General features: G+C 39.8%; 1 protein-coding gene across 1 annotated transcript in view; it reads left to right on the top strand.

The window, feature by feature from the left end:
* Window positions 1-22410, top strand: part of LOC140150874 (uncharacterized) — a 164835-nt gene that overhangs the window by 83468 nt on the left and 58957 nt on the right. The window contains 1 exon segment of the mRNA XM_072173022.1: window positions 600-833. Within this exon segment, the coding sequence (XP_072029123.1) occupies window positions 600-833 (234 nt within the window).

Raw genomic sequence — 22410 nt, 5'->3', positions numbered from 1 at the left:
ATTTTTAAAAATGCCTCCTTTGGCCTCCATGGACCAGATCGTGTCACATATAAAAATGTGTGAGAAAGCACACTGAAGGAGCCAGATGGGTTTATCTTGGCAAGAATGCAAGATCATTATAAGTGCAGAGAGAAATATATTAAAACCACTTTTATTTTTAATTGCATTCTGCCTATTATATTCTCATGTCATCATCTGTGACTCAAAACAAATTAAAAGAGGTCAAATTAATTAAAAATGGACTAGTCATAAACAAAATATAATGAAGTCTATACTTTGTTTGGCTTATAATTGGTAAAAAAAATGAAACTCATTACATTGTGAATTGATATAGAATGCCATGCATTCAGCTGGGCGCAGCACCTATGATACATGTAGTTGCGCATTGCGTGGCTGGCACATCAGGGCCGTTCAGTGTTATCAACCCGCATAAAGTAATTCCTTGTTTAAATATTCATTGCAGAGTTGCATATAATTCACTTAGATCCAGATTTTTCACTTATCCGAACAATTGGTCCCATCATAGTTGGATGAAAAAAGGTTGGTCCATATTTTTAAAATGACATCAATGCATTTTACACATATTTGTCATTTTTCAGGTGCCAACACACGTCTCCAGTCAGCAGTGGAGCGCCTCCTAGAGATGGCTTCGGCAGCTACAGAGCAGATTCAACAGGCTAGGGCGAGCCATGAGCGTCTTCTGAGCACAGCGTCAGAGAGTATTCCAGAGAGTGTAGAAGATTTACAAGCAGAGAGGTTGGCAATGATGGCTAAATTGAAACAAGAGGTTGAGGCCAAAGAAGACTTGCAGATTGAAATGCACAAGATGCAAGGTATGGCTAGAAATGGGTAATGTCAACAGACTTGCAGATTGAAATGCACAAGATACAAGGTATGGCTAGAAATGGGTAATGTCAACAGACTTGCAGATTGAAATGCACAAGATACAAGGTATGGCTAGAAATGGGTAATGTCAACAGACTTGCAGATTGAAATGCACAAGATACAAGGTATGGCTAGAAATGGGTAATGTCAACAGACTTGCAGATTGAAATGCACAAGATGCAAGGTATGGCTAGAAATGGGTAATGTCAACAGACTTGCAGATTGAAATGCACAAGATGCAAGGTATGGCTAGAAATGGGTAATGTCAACAGACTTGCAGATTGAAATGCACAAGATGCAAGGTATGGCTAGAAATGGGTGGTAATGTCAACAGACTTGCAGATTGAAATGCACAAGATACAAGGTATGGCTAGAAATGGGTAATGTCAACAGACTTGCAGATTGAAATGCACAAGATACAAGGTATGGCTAGAAATGGGTAATGTCAACAGACTTGCAGATTGAAATGCACAAGATACAAGGTATGGCTAGAAATGGGTAATGTCAACAGACTTGCAGATTGAAATGCACAAGATGCAAGGTATGGCTAGAAATGGGTAATGTCAACAGACTTGCAGATTGAAATGCACAAGATGCAAGGTATGGCTAGAAATGGGTAATGTCAACAGACTTGCAGATTGAAATGCACAAGATACAAGGTATGGCTAGAAATGGGTAATGTCAACAGACTTGCAGATTGAAATGCACAAGATGCAAGGTATAGCTAGAAATGGGTAATGTCAACAGACTTGCAGATTGAAATGCACAAGATGCAAGGTATGGCTAGAAATGGGTAATGTCAACAGACTTGCAGATTGAAATGCACAAGATACAAGGTATGGCTAGAAATGGGTAATGTCAACAGACTTGCAGATTGAAATGCACAAGATGCAAGGTATGGCTAGAAATGGGTAATGTCAACAGACTTGCAGATTGAAATGCACAAGATACAAGGTATGGCTAGAAATGGGTAATGTCAACAGACTTGCAGATTGAAATGCACAAGATGCAAGGTATGGCTAGAAATGGGTAATGTCAACAGACTTGCAGATTGAAATGCACAAGATGCAAGTATGGCTAGAAATGGGTAATGTCAACAGACTTGCAGATTGAAATGCACAAGATGCAAGGTATGGCTAGAAATGGGTAATGTCAACAGACTTGCAGATTGAAATGCACAAGATGCAAGGTATGGCTAGAAATGGGTGGTAATGTCAACAGACTTGCAGATTGAAATGCACAAGATACAAGGTATGGCTAGAAATGGGTAATGTCAACAGACTTGCAGATTGAAATGCACAAGATACAAGGTATGGCTAGAAATGGGTAATGTCAACAGACTTGCAGATTGAAATGCACAAGATACAAGGTATGGCTAGAAATGGGTAATGTCAACAGACTTGCAGATTGAAATGCACAAGATACAAGGTATGGCTAGAAATGGGTAATGTCAACAGACTTGCAGATTGAAATGCACAAGATGCAAGGTATGGCTAGAAATGGGTAATGTCAACAGACTTGCAGATTGAAATGCACAAGATACAAGGTATGGCTAGAAATGGGTAATGTCAACAGACTTGCAGATTGAAATGCACAAGATACAAGGTATGGCTAGAAATGGGTAATGTCAACAGACTTGCAGATTGAAATGCACAAGATACAAGGTATGGCTAGAAATGGGTAATGTCAACAGACTTGCAGATTGAAATGCACAAGATGCAAGGTATGGCTAGAAATGGGTAATGTCAACAGACTTGCAGATTGAAATGCACAAGATACAAGGTATGGCTAGAAATGGGTAATGTCAACAGACTTGCAGATTGAAATGCACAAGATGCAAGGTATGGCTAGAAATGGGTGGTAATGTCAACAGACTTGCAGATTGAAATGCACAAGATGCAAGGTATGGCTAGAAATGGGTAATGTCAACAGACTTGCAGATTGAAATGCACAAGATACAAGGTATGGCTAGAAATGGGTAATGTCAACAGACTTGCAGATTGAAATGCACAAGATGCAAGGTATGGCTAGAAATGGGTAATGTCAACAGACTTGCAGATTGAAATGCACAAGATGCAAGGTATGGCTAGAAATGGGTAATGTCAACAGACTTGCAGATTGAAATGCACAAGATGCAAGGTATGGCTAGAAATGGGTAATGTCAACAGACTTGCAGATTGAAATGCACAAGATGCAAGGTATGGCTAGAAATGGGTAATGTCAACAGACTTGCAGATTGAAATGCACAAGATACAAGGTATGGCTAGAAATGGGTAATGTCAACAGACTTGCAGATTGAAATGCACAAGATGCAAGGTATGGCTAGAAATGGGTAATGTCAACAGACTTGCAGATTGAAATGCACAAGATGCAAGGTATGGCTAGAAATGGGTAATGTCAACAGACTTGCAGATTGAAATGCACAAGATACAAGGTATGGCTAGAAATGGGTAATGTCAACAGACTTGCAGATTGAAATGCACAAGATACAAGGTATGGCTAGAAATGGGTAATGTCAACAGACTTGCAGATTGAAATGCACAAGATGCAAGGTATGGCTAGAAATGGGTAATGTCAACAGACTTGCAGATTGAAATGCACAAGATGCAAGGTATGGCTAGAAATGGGTAATGTCAACAGACTTGCAGATTGAAATGCACAAGATACAAGGTATGGCTAGAAATGGGTAATGTCAACAGACTTGCAGATTGAAATGCACAAGATACAAGGTATGGCTAGAAATGGGTAATGTCAACAGACTTGCAGATTGAAATGCACAAGATGCAAGGTATGGCTAGAAATGGGTAATGTCAACAGACTTGCAGATTGAAATGCACAAGATGCAAGGTATGGCTAGAAATGGGTAATGTCAACAGACTTGCAGATTGAAATGCACAAGATACAAGGTATGGCTAGAAATGGGTAATGTCAACAGACTTGCAGATTGAAATGCACAAGATGCAAGGTATGGCTAGAAATGGGTAATGTCAACAGACTTGCAGATTGAAATGCACAAGATTGAAATGTAATGTCAACACAAGATGCAGATACAAGGTATGGCTAGAAATGGGTAATGTCAACATGTCAACAGACTTGCAGATTGAAATGCACAAGATGCAAGGTATGGCTAGAAATGGGTAATGTCAACAGACTTGCAGATTGAAATGCACAAGATACAAGGTATGGCTAGAAATGGGTAATGTCAACAGACTTGCAGATTGAAATGCACAAGATACAAGGTATGGCTAGAAATGGGTAATGTCAACAGACTTGCAGATTGAAATGCACAAGATACAAGGTATGGCTAGAAATGGGTAATGTCAACAGACTTGCAGATTGAAATGCACAAGATGCAAGGTATGGCTAGAAATGGGTAATGTCAACAGACTTGCAGATTGAAATGCACAAGATGCAAGGGATGGCTAGAAATGGGTAATGTCAACAGACTTGCAGATTGAAATGCACAAGATACAAGGTATGGCTAGAAATGGGTAATGTCAACAGACTTGCAGATTGAAATGCACAAGATACAAGGTATGGCTAGAAATGGGTAATGTCAACAGACTTGCAGATTGAAATGCACAAGATGCAAGGTATGGCTAGAAATGGGTAATGTCAACAGACTTGCAGATTGAAATGCACAAGATACAAGGTATGGCTAGAAATGGGTAATGTCAACAGACTTGCAGATTGAAATGCACAAGATACAAGGTATGGCTAGAAATGGGTAATGTCAACAGACTTGCAGATTGAAATGCACAAGATGCAAGGTATGGCTAGAAATGGGTAATGTCAACAGACTTGCAGATTGAAATGCACAAGAGCAAGGTATGGCTAGAAATGGGTAATGTCAACAGACTTGCAGATTGAAATGCACAAGATACAAGGTATGGCTAGAAATGGGTAATGTCAACAGACTTGCAGATTGAAATGCACAAGATGCAAGGTATGGCTAGAAATGGGTAATGTCAACAGACTTGCAGATTGAAATGCACAAGATACAAGGTATGGCTAGAAATGGGTAATGTCAACAGACTTGCAGATTGAAATGCACAAGATACAAGGTATGGCTAGAAATGGGTAATGTCAACAGACTTGCAGATTGAAATGCACAAGATGCAAGGTATGGCTAGAAATGGGTAATGTCAACAGACTTGCAGATTGAAATGCACAAGATGCAAGGTATGGCTAGAAATGGGTAATGTCAACAGACTTGCAGATTGAAATGCACAAGATGCAAGGTATGGCTAGAAATGGGTAATGTCAACAGACTTGCAGATTGAAATGCACAAGATGCAAGGTATGGCTAGAAATGGGTAATGTCAACAGACTTGCAGATTGAAATGCACAAGATACAAGGTATGGCTAGAAATGGGTAATGTCAACAGACTTGCAGATTGAAATGCACAAGATGCAAGGTATGGCTAGAAATGGGTAATGTCAACAGACTTGCAGATTGAAATGCACAAGATACAAGGTATGGCTAGAAATGGGTAATGTCAACAGACTTGCAGATTGAAATGCACAAGATACAAAGTATGGCTAGAAATGGGTAATGTCAACAGACTTGCAGATTGAAATGCACAAGATGCAAGGTATGGCTAGAAATGGGTAATGTCAACAGACTTGCAGATTGAAATGCACAAGATACAAGGTATGGCTAGAAATGGGTAATGTCAACAGACTTTGCAGATTGAAATGCACAAGATGCAAGGTATGGCTAGAAATGGGTAATGTCAACAGACTTGCAGATTGAAATGCACAAGATACAAGGTATGGCTAGAAATGGGTAATGTCAACAGACTTGCAGATTGAAATGCACAAGATGCAAGGTATGGCTAGAAATGGGTAATGTCAACAGACTTGCAGATTGAAATGCACAAGATACAAGGTATGGCTAGAAATGGGTAATGTCAACAGACTTGCAGATTGAAATGCACAAGATACAAGGTATGGCTAGAAATGGGTAATGTCAACAGACTTGCAGATTGAAATGCACAAGATACAAGGTATGGCTAGAAATGGGTAATGTCAACAGACTTGCAGATTGAAATGCACAAGATGCAAGGTATGGCTAGAAATGGGTAATGTCAACAGACTTGCAGATTGAAATGCACAAGATACAAGGTATGGCTAGAAATGGGTAATGTCAACAGACTTGCAGATTGAAATGCACAAGATGCAAGGTATGGCTAGAAATGGGTAATGTCAACAGACTTGCAGATTGAAATGCACAAGATACAAGGTATGGCTAGAAATGGGTAATGTCAACAGACTTGCAGATTGAAATGCACAAGATGCAAGGTATGGCTAGAAATGGGTAATGTCAACAGACTTGCAGATTGAAATGCACAAGATGCAAGGTATGGCTAGAAATGGGTAATGTCAACAGACTTGCAGATTGAAATGCACAAGATACAAGGTATGGCTAGAAATGGGTAATGTCAACAGACTTGCAGATTGAAATGCACAAGATGCAAGGTATGGCTAGAAATGGGTAATGTCAACAGACTTGCAGATTGAAATGCACAAGATGCAAGGTATGGCTAGAAATGGGTAATGTCAACAGACTTGCAGATTGAAATGCACAAGATACAAGGTATGGCTAGAAATGGGTAATGTCAACAGACTTGCAGATTGAAATGCACAAGATACAAGGTATGGCTAGAAATGGGTAATGTCAACAGACTTGCAGATTGAAATGCACAAGATACAAGGTATGGCTAGAAATGGGTAATGTCAACAGACTTGCAGATTGAAATGCACAAGATACAAGGTATGGCTAGAAATGGGTAATGTCAACAGACTTGCAGATTGAAATGCACAAGATGCAAGGTATGGCTAGAAATGGGTAATGTCAACAGACTTGCAGATTGAAATGCACAAGATACAAGGTATGGCTAGAAATGGGTAATGTCAACAGACTTGCAGATTGAAATGCACAAGATGCAAGGTATGGCTAGAAATGGGTAATGTCAACAGACTTGCAGATTGAAATGCACAAGATACAAGGTATGGCTAGAAATGGGTAATGTCAACAGACTTGCAGATTGAAATGCACAAGATGCAAGGTATGGCTAGAAATGGGTAATGTCAACAGACTTGCAGATTGAAATGCACAAGATACAAGGTATGGCTAGAAATAGGTAATGTCAACAGACTTGCAGATTGAAATGCACAAGATGCAAGGTATGGCTAGAAATGGGTAATGTCAACAGACTTGCAGATTGAAATGCACAAGATGCAAGGTATGGCTAGAAATGGGTAATGTCAACAGACTTGCAGATTGAAATGCACAAGATGCAAGGTATGGCTAGAAATGGGTAATGTCAACAGACTTGCAGATTGAAATGCACAAGATACAAGGTATGGCTAGAAATGGGTAATGTCAACAGACTTGCAGATTGAAATGCACAAGATACAAGGTATGGCTAGAAATGGGTAATGTCAACAGACTTGCAGATTGAAATGCACAAGATACAAGGTATGGCTAGAAATGGGTAATGTCAACAGACTTGCAGATTGAAATGCACAAGATGCAAGGTATGGCTAGAAATGGGTAATGTCAACAGACTTGCAGATTGAAATGCACAAAGAGACAAGGTATGGCTAGAAATGGGTAATGTCAACAGACTTGCAGATTGAAATGCACAAGATGCAAGGTATGGCTAGAAATGGGTAATGTCAACAGACTTGCAGATTGAAATGCACAAGATACAAGGTATGGCTAGAAATGGGTAATGTCAACAGACTTGCAGATTGAAATGCACAAGATGCAAGGTATGGCTAGAAATGGGTAATGTCAACAGACTTGCAGATTGAAATGCACAAGATACAAGGTATGGCTAGAAATGGGTAATGTCAACAGACTTGCAGATTGAAATGCACAAGATGCAAGGTATGGCTAGAAATGGGTAATGTCAACAGACTTGCAGATTGAAATGCACAAGATGCAAGGTATGGCTAGAAATGGGTAATGTCAACAGACTTGCAGATTGAAATGCACAAGATGCAAGGTATGGCTAGAAATGGGTAATGTCAACAGACTTGCAGATTGAAATGCACAAGATGCAAGGTATGGCTAGAAATGGGTAATGTCAACAGACTTGCAGATTGAAATGCACAAGATACAAGGTATGGCTAGAAATGGGTAATGTCAACAGACTTGCAGATTGAAATGCACAAGATACAAGGTATGGCTAGAAATGGGTAATGTCAACAGACTTGCAGATTGAAATGCACAAGATGCAAGGTATGGCTAGAAATGGGTAATGTCAACAGACTTGCAGATTGAAATGCACAAGATACAAGGTATGGCTAGAAATGGGTAATGTCAACAGACTTGCAGATTGAAATGCACAAGATACAAGGTATGGCTAGAAATGGGTAATGTCAACAGACTTGCAGATTGAAATGCACAAGATGCAAGGTATGGCTAGAAATGGGTAATGTCAACAGACTTGCAGATTGAAATGCACAAGATACAAGGTATGGCTAGAAATGGGTAATGTCAACAGACTTGCAGATTGAAATGCACAAGATGCAAGGTATGGCTAGAAATGGGTAATGTCAACAGACTTGCAGATTGAAATGCACAAGATACAAGGTATGGCTAGAAATGGGTAATGTCAACAGACTTGCAGATTGAAATGCACAAGATGCAAGGTATGGCTAGAAATGGGTAATGTCAACAGACTTGCAGATTGAAATGCACAAGATGCAAGGTATGGCTAGAAATGGGTAATGTCAACAGACTTGCAGATTGAAATGCACAAGATACAAGGTATGGCTAGAAATGGGTAATGTCAACAGACTTGCAGATTGAAATGCACAAGATACAAGGTATGGCTAGAAATGGGTAATGTCAACAGACTTGCAGATTGAAATGCACAAGATACAAGGTATGGCTAGAAATGGGTAATGTCAACAGACTTGCAGATTGAAATGCACAAGATACAAGGTATGGCTAGAAATGGGTAATGTCAACAGACTTGCAGATTGAAATGCACAAGATGCAAGGTATGGCTAGAAATGGGTAATGTCAACAGACTTGCAGATTGAAATGCACAAGATACAAGGTATGGCTAGAAATGGGTAATGTCAACAGACTTGCAGATTGAAATGCACAAGATACAAGGTATGGCTAGAAATGGGTAATGTCAACAGACTTGCAGATTGAAATGCACAAGATACAAGGTATGGCTAGAAATGGGTAATGTCAACAGACTTGCAGATTGAAATGCACAAGATGCTAGAAAGGTATGGCTAGAAATGGGTAATGTCAACAGACTTGCAGATTGAAATGCACAAGATGCAAGGTATGGCTAGAAATGGGTAATGTCAACAGACTTGCAGATTGAAATGCACAAGATACAAGGTATGGCTAGAAATGGGTAATGTCAACAGACTTGCAGATTGAAATGCACAAGATACAAGGTATGGCTAGAAATGGGTAATGTCAACAGACTTGCAGATTGAAATGCACAAGATACAAGGTATGGCTAGAAATGGGTAATGTCAACAGACTTGCAGATTGAAATGCACAAGATGCAAGGTATGGCTAGAAATGGGTAATGTCAACAGACTTGCAGATTGAAATGCACAAGATACAAGATGGCTAGACATGGGTAATGTCAACAGACTTGCAGATTGAAATGCACAAGAGAAATATGGCTAGAAATGTAATGTCAACAGACTTGCAGATTGAAATGCACAAGATACAAGGTATGGCTAGAAATGGGTAATGTCAACAGACTTGCAGATTGAAATGCACAAGATACAAGGTATGGCTAGAAATGGGTAATGTCAACAGACTTGCAGATTGAAATGCACAAGATGCAAGATGCTAGAAAGGTATGGCTAGAAATGGGTAATGTCAACAGACTTGCAGATTGAAATGCACAAGATGCAAGGTATGGCTAGAAATGGGTAATGTCAACAGACTTGCAGATTGAAATGCACAAGATACAAGGTATGGCTAGAAATGGGTAATGTCAACAGACTTGCAGATTGAAATGCACAAGATGCAAGGTATGGCTAGAAATGGGTAATGTCAACAGACTTGCAGATTGAAATGCACAAGATACAAGGTATGGCTAGAAATGGGTAATGTCAACAGACTTGCAGATTGAAATGCACAAGATGCAAGGTATGGCTAGAAATGGGTAATGTCAACAGACTTGCAGATTGAAATGCACACAAGTATGGCTAGAAAGGTAATGTCAACAGACTTGCAGATTGAAATGCACAAGATGCAAGATATGGCTAGAAATGGGTAATGTCAACAGACTTGCAGATTGAAATGCACAAGATGCAAGGTATGGCTAGAAATGGGTAATGTCAACAGACTTGCAGATTGAAATGCACAAGATGCAAGGTATGGCTAGAAATGGGTAATGTCAACAGACTTGCAGATTGAAATGCACAAGATACAAGGTATGGCTAGAAATGGGTAATGTCAACAGACTTGCAGATTGAAATGCACAAGATGCAAGGTATGGCTAGAAATGGGTAATGTCAACAGACTTGCAGATTGAAATGCACAAGATACAAGGTATGGCTAGAAATGGGTAATGTCAACAGACTTGCAGATTGAAATGCACAAGATGCAAGGTATGGCTAGAAATGGGTAATGTCAACAGACTTGCAGATTGAAATGCACAAGATGCAAGGTATGGCTAGAAATGGGTAATGTCAACAGACTTGCAGATTGAAATGCACAAGATGCAAGGTATGGCTAGAAATGGGTAATGTCAACAGACTTGCAGATTGAAATGCACAAGATGCAAGGTATGGCTAGAAATGGGTAATGTCAACAGACTTGCAGATTGAAATGCACAAGATACAAGGTATGGCTAGAAATGGGTAATGTCAACAGACTTGCAGATTGAAATGCACAAGATGCAAGGTATGGCTAGAAATGGGTAATGTCAACAGACTTGCAGATTGAAATGCACAAGATACAAGGTATGGCTAGAAATGGGTAATGTCAACAGACTTGCAGATTGAAATGCACAAGATGCAAGGTATGGCTAGAAATGGGTAATGTCAACAGACTTGCAGATTGAAATGCACAAGATACAAGGTATGGCTAGAAATGGGTAATGTCAACAGACTTGCAGATTGAAATGCACAAGATACAAGGTATGGCTAGAAATGGGTAATGTCAACAGACTTGCAGATTGAAATGCACAAGATGCAAGGTATGGCTAGAAATGGGTAATGTCAACAGACTTGCAGATTGAAATGCACAAGATACAAGGTATGGCTAGAAATGGGTAATGTCAACAGACTGCACAAGCAGATTGAAATGCACAAGATGCAAGGTATGGCTAGAAATGGGTAATGTCAACAGACTTGCAGATTGAAATGCACAAGATACAAGGTATGGCTAGAAATGGGTAATGTCAACAGACTTGCAGATTTGCAGATTGAAATGCACAAGATGCAAGGTATGGCTAGAAATGGGTAATGTCAACAGACTTGCAGATTGAAATGCACAAGATGCAAGGTATGGCTAGAAAAATACAAGGGGTAATGTCAACAGACTTGCAGATTGAAATGCACAAGATGCAAGGTATGGCTAGAAATGGGTAATGTCAACAGACTTGCAGATTGAAATGCACAAGATGCAAGGTATGGCTAGAAATGGGTAATGTCAACAGACTTGCAGATTGAAATGCACAAGATGCAAGGTATGGCTAGAAATGGGTAATGTCAACAGACTTGCAGATTGAAATGCACAAGATGCAAGGTATGGCTAGAAATGGGTAATGTCAACAGACTTGCAGATTGAAATGCACAAGATACAAGGTATGGCTAGAAATGGGTAATGTCAACAGACTTGCAGATTGAAATGCACAAGATACAAGGTATGGCTAGAAATGGGTAATGTCAACAGACTTGCAGATTGAAATGCACAAGATACAAGGTATGGCTAGAAATGGGTAATGTCAACAGACTTGCAGATTGAAATGCACAAGATGCAAGGTATGGCTAGAAATGGGTAATGTCAACAGACTTGCAGATTGAAATGCACAAGATGCAAGGTATGGCTAGAAATGGGTAATGTCAACAGCAGATTGCAAGGTAAATGGTAATGTCAACAGACTTGCAGATTGAAATGCACAAGATACAAGGTATGGCTAGAAATGGGTAATGTCAACAGACTTGCAGATTGAAATGCACAAGATACAAGGTATGGCTAGAAATGGGTAATGTCAACAGACTTGCAGATTGAAATGCACAAGATGATACAAGGTATGGCTAGAAATGGGTAATGTCAACAGACTTGCAGATTGAAATGCACAAGATGCAAGGTATGGCTAGAAATGGGTAATGTCAACAGACTTGCAGATTGAAATGCACAAGATGCAAGGTATGGCTAGAAATGGGTAATGTCAACAGACTTGCAGATTGAAATGCACAAGATGAAGAAAGGTATGGCTAGAAATGGGTAATGTCAACAGACTTGCAGATTGAAATGCACAAGATACAAGGTATGGCTAGAAATGGGTAATGTCAACAGACTTGCAGATTGAAATGCACAAGATGCAAGGTATGGCTAGAAATGGGTAATGTCAACAGACTTGCAGATTGAAATGCACAAGATACAAGGTATGGCTAGAAATGGGTAATGTCAACAGACTTGCAGATTGAAATGCACAAGATGCAAGGTATGGCTAGAAATGGGTAATGTCAACAGACTTGCAGATTGAAATGCACAAGATGCAAGGTATGGCTAGAAATGGGTAATGTCAACAGACTTGCAGATGAAATGCACAAGATGCAAGGTATGGCTAGAAATGGGTAATGTCAACAGACTTGCAGATTGAAATGCACAAGATACAAGGTATGGCTAGAAATGGGTAATGTCAACAGACTTGCAGATTGAAATGCACAAGATACAAGGTATGGCTAGAAATGGGTAATGTCAACAGACTTGCAGATTGAAATGCACAAGATGCAAGGTATGGCTAGAAATGGGTAATGTCAACAGACTTGCAGATTGAAATGCACAAGATACAAGGTATGGCTAGAAATGGGTAATGTCAACAGACTTGCAGATTGAAATGCACAAGATACAAGGTATGGCTAGAAATGGGTAATGTCAACAGACTTGCAGATTGAAATGCACAAGATACAAGGTATGGCTAGAAATGGGTAATGTCAACAGACTTGCAGATTGAAATGCACAAGATGCAAGGTATGGCTAGAAATGGGTAATGTCAACAGACTTGCAGATTGAAATGCACAAGATGCAAGGTATGGCTAGAAATGGGTAATGTCAACAGACTTGCAGATTGAAATGCACAAGATACAAGGTATGGCTAGAAATGGGTAATGTCAACAGACTTGCAGATTGAAATGCACAAGATACAAGGTATGGCTAGAAATGGGTAATGTCAACAGACTTGCAGATTGAAATGCACAAGATGCAAGGTATGGCTAGAAATGGGTAATGTCAACAGACTTGCAGATTGAAATGCACAAGATGCAAGGTATGGCTAGAAATGGGTAATGTCAACAGACTTGCAGATTGAAATGCACAAGATGCAAGGTATGGCTAGAAATGGGTAATGTCAACAGACTTGCAGATTGAAATGCACAAGATACAAGGTATGGCTAGAAATGGGTAATGTCAACAGACTTGCAGATTGAAATGCACAAGATACAAGGTATGGCTAGAAATGGGTAATGTCAACAGACTTGCAGATTGAAATGCACAAGATACAAGGTATGGCTAGAAATGGGTAATGTCAACAGACTTGCAGATTGAAATGCACAAGATGCAAGGTATGGCTAGAAATGGGTAATGTCAACAGACTTGCAGATTGAAATGCACAGGATGCAAGGTATGGCTAGAAATGGGTAATGTCAACAGACTTGCAGATTGAAATGCACAAGATGCAAGGTATGGCTAGAAATGGGTAATGTCAACAGACTTGCAGATTGAAATGCACAAGATACAAGGTATGGCTAGAAATGGGTAATGTCAACAGACTTGCAGATTGAAATGCACAAGATGCAAGGTATGGCTAGAAATGGGTAATGTCAACAGACTTGCAGATTGAAATGCACAAGATGCAAGGTATGGCTAGAAATGGGTAATGTCAACAGACTTGCAGATTGAAATGCACAAGATGCAAGGTATGGCTAGAAATGGGTAATGTCAACAGACTTGCAGATTGAAATGCACAAGATGCAAGGTATGGCTAGAAATGGGTAATGTCAACAGACTTGCAGATTGAAATGCACAAGATGCAAGGTATGGCTAGAAATGGGTAATGTCAACAGACTTGCAGATTGAAATGCACAAGATGCAAGGTATGGCTAGAAATGGGTAATGTCAACAGACTTGCAGATTGAAATGCACAAGATGCAAGGTATGGCTAGAAATGGGTAATGTCAACAGACTTGCAGATTGAAATGCACAAGATGCAAGGTATGGCTAGAAATGGGTAATGTCAACAGACTTGCAGATTGAAATGCACAAGATACAAGGTATGGCTAGAAATGGGTAATGTCAACAGACTTGCAGATTGAAATGCACAAGATACAAGGTATGGCTAGAAATGGGTAATGTCAACAGACTTGCAGATTGAAATGCACAAGATACAAGGGTATGGCTAGATTGAAATGCACAAATGGGTAGAAATGTCAACAGACTTGCAGATTGAAATGCACAAGATACAAGGTATGGCTAGAAATGGGTAATGTCAACAGACTTGCAGATTGCTCAAGATGGAAGGCACGGCTAGAAATGGGTAATGTCAACGGGCTTGCAGATGGAAATGCACAAGATGCAAGGTATGGCTAGAAATGGGTAATGTCAACAGACTTGCAGATTGAAATGCACAAGATGCAAGGTATGGCTAGAAATGGGTAATGTCAACAGACTTGCAGATTGAAATGCACAAGATGCAAGGTATGGCTAGAAATGGGTAATGTCAACAGACTTGCAGATTGAAATGCACAAGATACAAGGTATGGCAAGGTATGGAGAAATGGGTAATGTCAACAGACTTGCAGATTGAAATGCACAAGATGCAAGGTATGGCTAGAAATGGGTAATGTCAACAGACTTGCAGATTGAAATGCACAAGATGCAAGGTATGGCTAGAAATGGGTAATGTCAACAGACTTGCAGATTGAAATGCACAAGATGCAAGGTATGGCTAGAAATGGGTAATGTCAACAGACTTGCAGATTGAAATGCACAAGATACAAGGTATGGCTAGAAATGGGTAATGTCAACAGACTTGCAGATTGAAATGCACAAGATGCAAGGTATGGCTAGAAATGGGTAATGTCAACAGACTTGCAGATTGAAATGCACAAGATACAAGGTATGGCTAGAAATGGGTAATGTCAACAGACTTGCAGATTGAAATGCACAAGATACAAGGTATGGCTAGAAATGGGTAATGTCAACAGACTTGCAGATTGAAATGCACAAGATACAAGGTATGGCTAGAAATGGGTAATGTCAACAGACTTGCAGATTGAAATGCACAAGATACAAGGTATGGCTAGAAATGGGTAATGTCAACAGACTTGCAGATTGAAATGCACAAGATACAAGGTATGGCTAGAAATGGGTAATGTCAACAGACTTGCAGATTGAAATGCACAAGATGCAAGGTATGGCTAGAAATGGGTAATGTCAACAGACTTGCAGATTGAAATGCACAAGATGCAAGGTATGGCTAGAAATGGGTAATGTCAACAGACTTGCAGATTGAAATGCACAAGATGCAAGGTATGGCTAGAAATGGGTAATGTCAACAGACTTGCAGATTGAAATGCACAAGATACAAGGTATGGCTAGAAATGGGTAATGTCAACAGACTTGCAGATTGAAATGCACAAGATGATACAAGGTATGGCTAGAAATGGGTAATGTCAACAGACTTGCAGATTGAAATGCACAAGATGCAAGGTATGGCTAGAAATGGGTAATGTCAACAGACTTGCAGATTGAAATGCACAAGATGCAAGGTATGGCTAGAAATGGGTAATGTCAACAGACTTGCAGATTGAAATGCACAAGATACAAGGTATGGCTAGAAATGGGTAATGTCAACAGACTTGCAGATTGAAATGCACAAGATGCAAGGTATGGCTAGAAATGGGTAATGTCAACAGACTTGCAGATTGAAATGCACAAGATACAAGGTATGGCTAGAAATGGGTAATGTCAACAGACTTGCAGATTGAAATGCACAAGATACAAGGTATGGCTAGAAATGGGTAATGTCAACAGACTTGCAGATTGAAATGCACAAGATACAAGGTATGGCTAGAAATGGGTAATGTCAACAGACTTGCAGATTGAAATGCACAAGATACAAGGTATGGCTAGAAATGGGTAATGTCAACAGACTTGCAGATTGAAATGCACAAGATGCAAGGTATGGCTAGAAATGGGTAATGTCAACAGACTTGCAGATTGAAATGCACAAGATACAAGGTATGCTAGAAAGGTAATGTCAACAGACTTGCAGAGAAATGCACAAGATGGTAATGTCAACAGACTTGCAGATTGAAATGCACAAGATACAAGGTATGGCTAGAAATGGATGGCTAGAAATGGATAATGTCAACAGACTTGCAGATTGAAATGCACAAGATACAAGGTATGGCTAGAAATGGGTAATGTCAACAGACTTGCAGATTGAAATGCACAAGATACAAGGTATGGCTAGAAATGGGTAATGTCAACAGACTTGCAGATTGAAATGCACAAGATACAAGGTATGGCTAGAAATGGGTAATGTCAACAGACTTGCAGATTGAAATGCACAAGATACAAGGTATGGCTAGAAATGGGTAATGTCAACAGACTTGCAGATTGAAATGCACAAGAGATGCAAGGTATGGCTAGAAATGGGTAATGTCAACAGACTTGCAGATTGAAATGCACAAGATACAAGGTATGGCTAGAAATGGGTAATGTCAACAGACTTGCAGATTGAAATGCACAAGATACAAGGTATGGCTAGAAATGGGTAATGTCAACAGACTTGCAGATTGAAATGCACAAGATACAAGGTATGGCTAGAAATGGGTAATGTCAACAGACTTGCAGATTGAAATGCACAAGATACAAGGTATGGCTAGAAATGGGTAATGTCAACAGACTTGCAGATTGAAATGCACAAGATGCAAGGTATGGCTAGAAATGGGTAATGTCAACAGACTTGCAGATTGAAATGCACAAGATACAAGGTATGGCTAGAAATGGGTAATGTCAACAGACTTGCAGATTGAAATGCACAAGATACAAGGTATGGCTAGAAATGGGTAATGTCAACAGACTTGCAGATTGAAATGCACAAGATGCAAGGTATGGCTAGAAATGGGTAATGTCAACAGACTTGCAGATTGAAATGCACAAGATACAAGGTATGGCTAGAAATGGGTAATGTCAACAGACTTGCAGATTGAAATGCACAAGATACAAGGTATGGCTAGAAATGGGTGGTAATGTCAACAGACTTGCAGATTGAAATGCACAAGATACAAGGTATGGCTAGAAATGGGTAATGTCAACAGACTTGCAGATTGAAATGCACAAGATACAAGGTATGGCTAGAAATGGTAATGTCAACAGACTTGTAATGTCAACAGACTTGCAGATTGAAATGCACAAGATGCAAGGTATGGCTAGAAATGGGTAATGTCAACAGACTTGCAGATTGAAATGCACAAGATACAAGGTATGGCTAGAAATGGGTAATGTCAACAGACTTGCAGATTGAAATGCACAAGATGCAAGGTATGGCTAGAAATGGGTAATGTCAACAGACTTGCAGATTGAAATGCACAAGATACAAGGTATGGCTAGAAATGGGTAATGTCAACAGACTTGCAGATTGAAATGCACAAGATACAAGGTATGGCTAGAAATGGGTAATGTCAACAGACTTGCAGATTGAAATGCACAAGATACAAGGTATGGCTAGAAATGGGTAATGTCAACAGACTTGCAGATTGAAATGCACAAGATACAAGGTATGGCTAGAAATGGGTAATGTCAACAGACTTGCAGATTGAAATGCACAAGATGCAAGGTATGGCTAGAAATGGGTAATGTCAACAGACTTGCAGATTGAAATGCACAAGATGCAAGGATGCAAGGTTTACAAGGTATGGCTAGAAATGGGTAATGTCAACAGACTTGCAGATTGAAATGCACAAGATACAAGGTATGGCTAGAAATGGGTAATGTCAACAGACTTGCAGATTGAAATGCACAAGATGCAAGGTATGGCTAGAAATGGGTAATGTCAACAGACTTGCAGATTGAAATGCACAAGATGCAAGGTATGGCTAGAAATGGGTAATGTCAACAACAGATTGAAATGCACAAGATGCAAGGTATGGCTAGAAATGGGTAATGTCACAGAGATGCACAAGCAAGGTATGGCTAGAAATGGGTAATGTCAACAGACTTGCAGATTGAAATGCACAAGATGCAAGGTATGGCTAGAAATGGGTAATGTCAACAGACTTGCAGATTGAAATGCACAAGATGCAAGGTATGGCTAGAAATGGGTAATGTCAACAGACTTGCAGATTGAAATGCACAAGATGCAAGGTATGGCTATCAACAGACTTGCAGATTGAAATGCACAAGATGCGAGAAAGGTGGTAATGTCAACAGACTTGCAGATTGAAATGCACAAGATGCAAGGTATGGCTAGAAATGGGGGTAATGTCAACAGACTTGCAGATTGAAATGCACAAGATGCAAGGTATGGCTAGAAATGGGTGGTAATGTCAACAGACTTGCAGATTGAAATGCACAAGATGCAAGGTATGGCTAGAAATGGGTGGTAATGTCAACAGACTTGCAGATTGAAATGCACAAGATGCAAGGTATGGCTAGAAATGGGTAATGTCAACAGACTTGCAGATTGAAATGCACAAGATGCAAGGTATGGCTAGAAATGGGTGGTAATGTCAACAGACTTGCAGATTGAAATGCACAAGATGCAAGGTATGGCTAGAAATGGGTAATGTCAACAGACTTGCAGATTGAAATGCACAAGATACAAGGTATGGCTAGAAATGGGTAATGTCAACAGACTTGCAGATTGAAATGCACAAGATGCAAGGTATGGCTAGAAATGGGTGGTAATGTCAACAGACTTGCAGATTGAAATGCACAAGATGCAAGGTATGGCTAGAAATGGTGGTAATGTCAACAGACTTGCAGATTGAAATGCACAAGATGCAAGGTATGGCTAGAAATGGGTAATGTCAACAGACTTGCAGATTGAAATGCACAAGATGCAAGGTATGGCTAGAAATGGGTAATGTCAACAGACTTGCAGATTGAAATGCACAAGATGCAAGGTATGGCTAGAAATGGGTAATGTCAACAGACTTGCAGATTGAAATGCACAAGATACAAGGTATGGCTAGAAATGGGTAATGTCAACAGACTTGCAGATTGAAATGCACAAGATGCAAGGTATGGCTAGAAATGGGTAATGTCAACAGACTTGCAGATTGAAATGCACAAGATGCAAGGTATGGCTAGAAATGGGTAATGTCAACAGACTTGCAGATTGAAATGCACAAGATGCAAGGTATGGCTAGAAATGGGTAATGTCAACAGACTTGCAGATTGAAATGCACAAGATACAAGGTATGGCTAGAAATGGGTAATGTCAACAGACTTGCAGATTGAAATGCACAAGATGCAAGGTATGGCTAGAAATGGGTAATGTCAACAGACTTGCAGATTGAAATGCACAAGATACAAGGTATGGCTAGAAATGGGTAATGTCAACAGACTTGCAGATTGAAATGCACAAGATACAAGGTATGGCTAGAAATGGGTAATGTCAACAGACTTGCAGATTGAAATGCACAAGATGCAAGGTATGGCTAGAAATGGGTAATGTCAACAGACTTGCAGATTGAAATGCACAAGATGCAAGGTATGGCTAGAAATGGGTAATGTCAACAGACTTGCAGATTGAAATGCACAAGATGCAAGGTATGGCTAGAAATGGGTAATGTCAAATGGGTAATGTCAACAGACTTGCAGATTGAAATGCACAAGATGCAAGGTATGGCTAGAAATGGGTAATGTCAACAGACTTGCAGATTGAAATGCACAAGATGCAAGGTATGGCTAGAAATGGGTAATGTCAACAGACTTGCAGATTGAAATGCACAAGATGCAAGGTATGGCTAGAAATGGGTAATGTCAACAGACTTGCAGATTGAAATGCACAAGATGCAAGGTATGGCTAGAAATGGGTAATGTCAACAGACTTGCAGATTGAAATGCACAAGATACAAGGTATGGCTAGAAATGGGTAATGTCAACAGACTTGCAGATTGAAATGCACAAGATACAAGGTATGGCTAGAAATGGGTAATGTCAACAGACTTGCAGATTGAAATGCACAAGATACAAGGTATGGCTAGAAATGGGTAATGTCAACAGACTTGCAGATTGAAATGCACAAGATACAAGGTATGGCTAGAAATGGGTAATGTCAACAGACTTGCAGATTGAAATGCACAAGATACAAGGTATGGCTAGAAATGGGTAATGTCAACAGACTTGCAGATTGAAATGCACAAGATGCAAGGTATGGCTAGAAATGGGTAATGTCAACAGACTTGCAGATTGAAATGCACAAGATGCAAGGTATGGCTAGAAATGGGTAATGTCAACAGACTTGCAGATTGAAATGCACAAGATGCAAGGTATGGCTAGAAATGGGTAATGTCAACAGACTTGCAGATTGAAATGCACAAGATGCAAGGTATGGCTAGAAATGGGTAATGTCAACAGACTTGCAGATTGAAATGCACAAGATACAAGGTATGGCTAGAAATGGGTAATGTCAACAGACTTGCAGATTGAAATGCACAAGATACAAGGTATGGCTAGAAATGGGTAATGTCAACAGACTTGCAGATTGAAATGCACAAGATACAAGGTATGGCTAGAAATGGGTAATGTCAACAGACTTGCAGATTGAAATGCACAAGATGCAAGGTATGGCTAGAAATGGGTAATGTCAACAGACTTGCAGATTGAAATGCACAAGATGCAAGGTATGGCTAGAAATGGGTAATGTCAACAGACTTGCAGATTGAAATGCACAAGATGCAAGGTATGGCTAGAAATGGGTAATGTCAACAGACTTGCAGATTGAAATGCACAAGATACAAGGTATGGCTAGAAATGGGTAATGTCAACAGACTTGCAGATTGAAATGCACAAGATACAAGGTATGGCTAGAAATGGGTAATGTCAACAGACTTGCAGATTGAAATGCACAAGATGCAAGGTATGGCTAGAAATGGGTAATGTCAACAGACTTGCAGATTGAAATGCACAAGATACAAGGTATGGCTAGAAATGGGTAATGTCAACAGACTTGCAGATTGAAATGCACAAGATACAAGGTATGGCTAGAAATGGGTAATGTCAACAGACTTGCAGATTGAAATGCACAAGATACAAGGTATGGCTAGAAATGGGTAATGTCAACAGACTTGCAGATTGAAATGCACAAGATACAAGGTATGGCTAGAAATGGGTAATGTCAACAGACTTGCAGATTGAAATGCACAAGATGCAAGGTATGGCTAGAAATGGGTAATGTCAACAGACTTGCAGATTGAAATGCACAAGATACAAGGTATGGCTAGAAATGGGTAATGTCAACAGACTTGCAGATTGAAATGCACAAGATACAAGGTATGGCTAGAAATGGGTAATGTCAACAGACTTGCAGATTGAAATGCACAAGATGCAAGGTATGGCTAGAAATGGGTAATGTCAACAGACTTGCAGATTGAAATGCACAAGATACAAGGTATGGCTAGAAATGGGTAATGTCAACAGACTTGCAGATTGAAATGCACAAGATACAAGGTATGGCTAGAAATGGGTAATGTCAACAGACTTGCAGATTGAAATGCACAAGGTATGGCTAGAAATGGGTGGTAATGTCAACAGACTTGCAGATTGAAATGCACAAGATGCAAGGTATGGCTAGAAATGGGTAATGTCAACAGACTTGCAGATTGAAATGCACAAGATACAAGGTATGGCTAGAAATGGGTAATGTCAACAGACTTGCAGATTGAAATGCACAAGATACAAGGTATGGCTAGAAATGGGTAATGCTAGAAATGGGTAATGTCAACAGACTTGCAGATTGAAATGCACAAGATGCAAGGTATGGCTAGAAATGGGTAATGTCAACAGACTTGCAGATTGAAATGCACAAGATACAAGGTATGGCTAGAAATGGGTAATGTCAACAGACTTGCAGATTGAAATGCACAAGACAAGATGCAAGGTATGGCTAGAAATGGGTAATGTCAACAGACTTGCAGATTGAAATGCACAAGATGCAAGGTATGGCTAGAAATGGGTAATGTCAACAGACTTGCAGATTGAAATGCACAAGATGCAAGGTATGGCTAGAAATGGGTAATGTCAACAGACTTGCAGATTGAAATGCACAAGATGCAAGGTAT

This window comes from Amphiura filiformis, chromosome 4 (genome assembly GCF_039555335.1).
Source record: "Amphiura filiformis chromosome 4, Afil_fr2py, whole genome shotgun sequence".
Lineage (NCBI taxonomy): Eukaryota > Metazoa > Echinodermata > Ophiuroidea > Amphilepidida > Amphiuridae > Amphiura > Amphiura filiformis.
The sequence above is the reverse complement of the archived record's forward strand: the minus strand, read 5'-3'. Positions and strand labels throughout refer to the sequence as shown.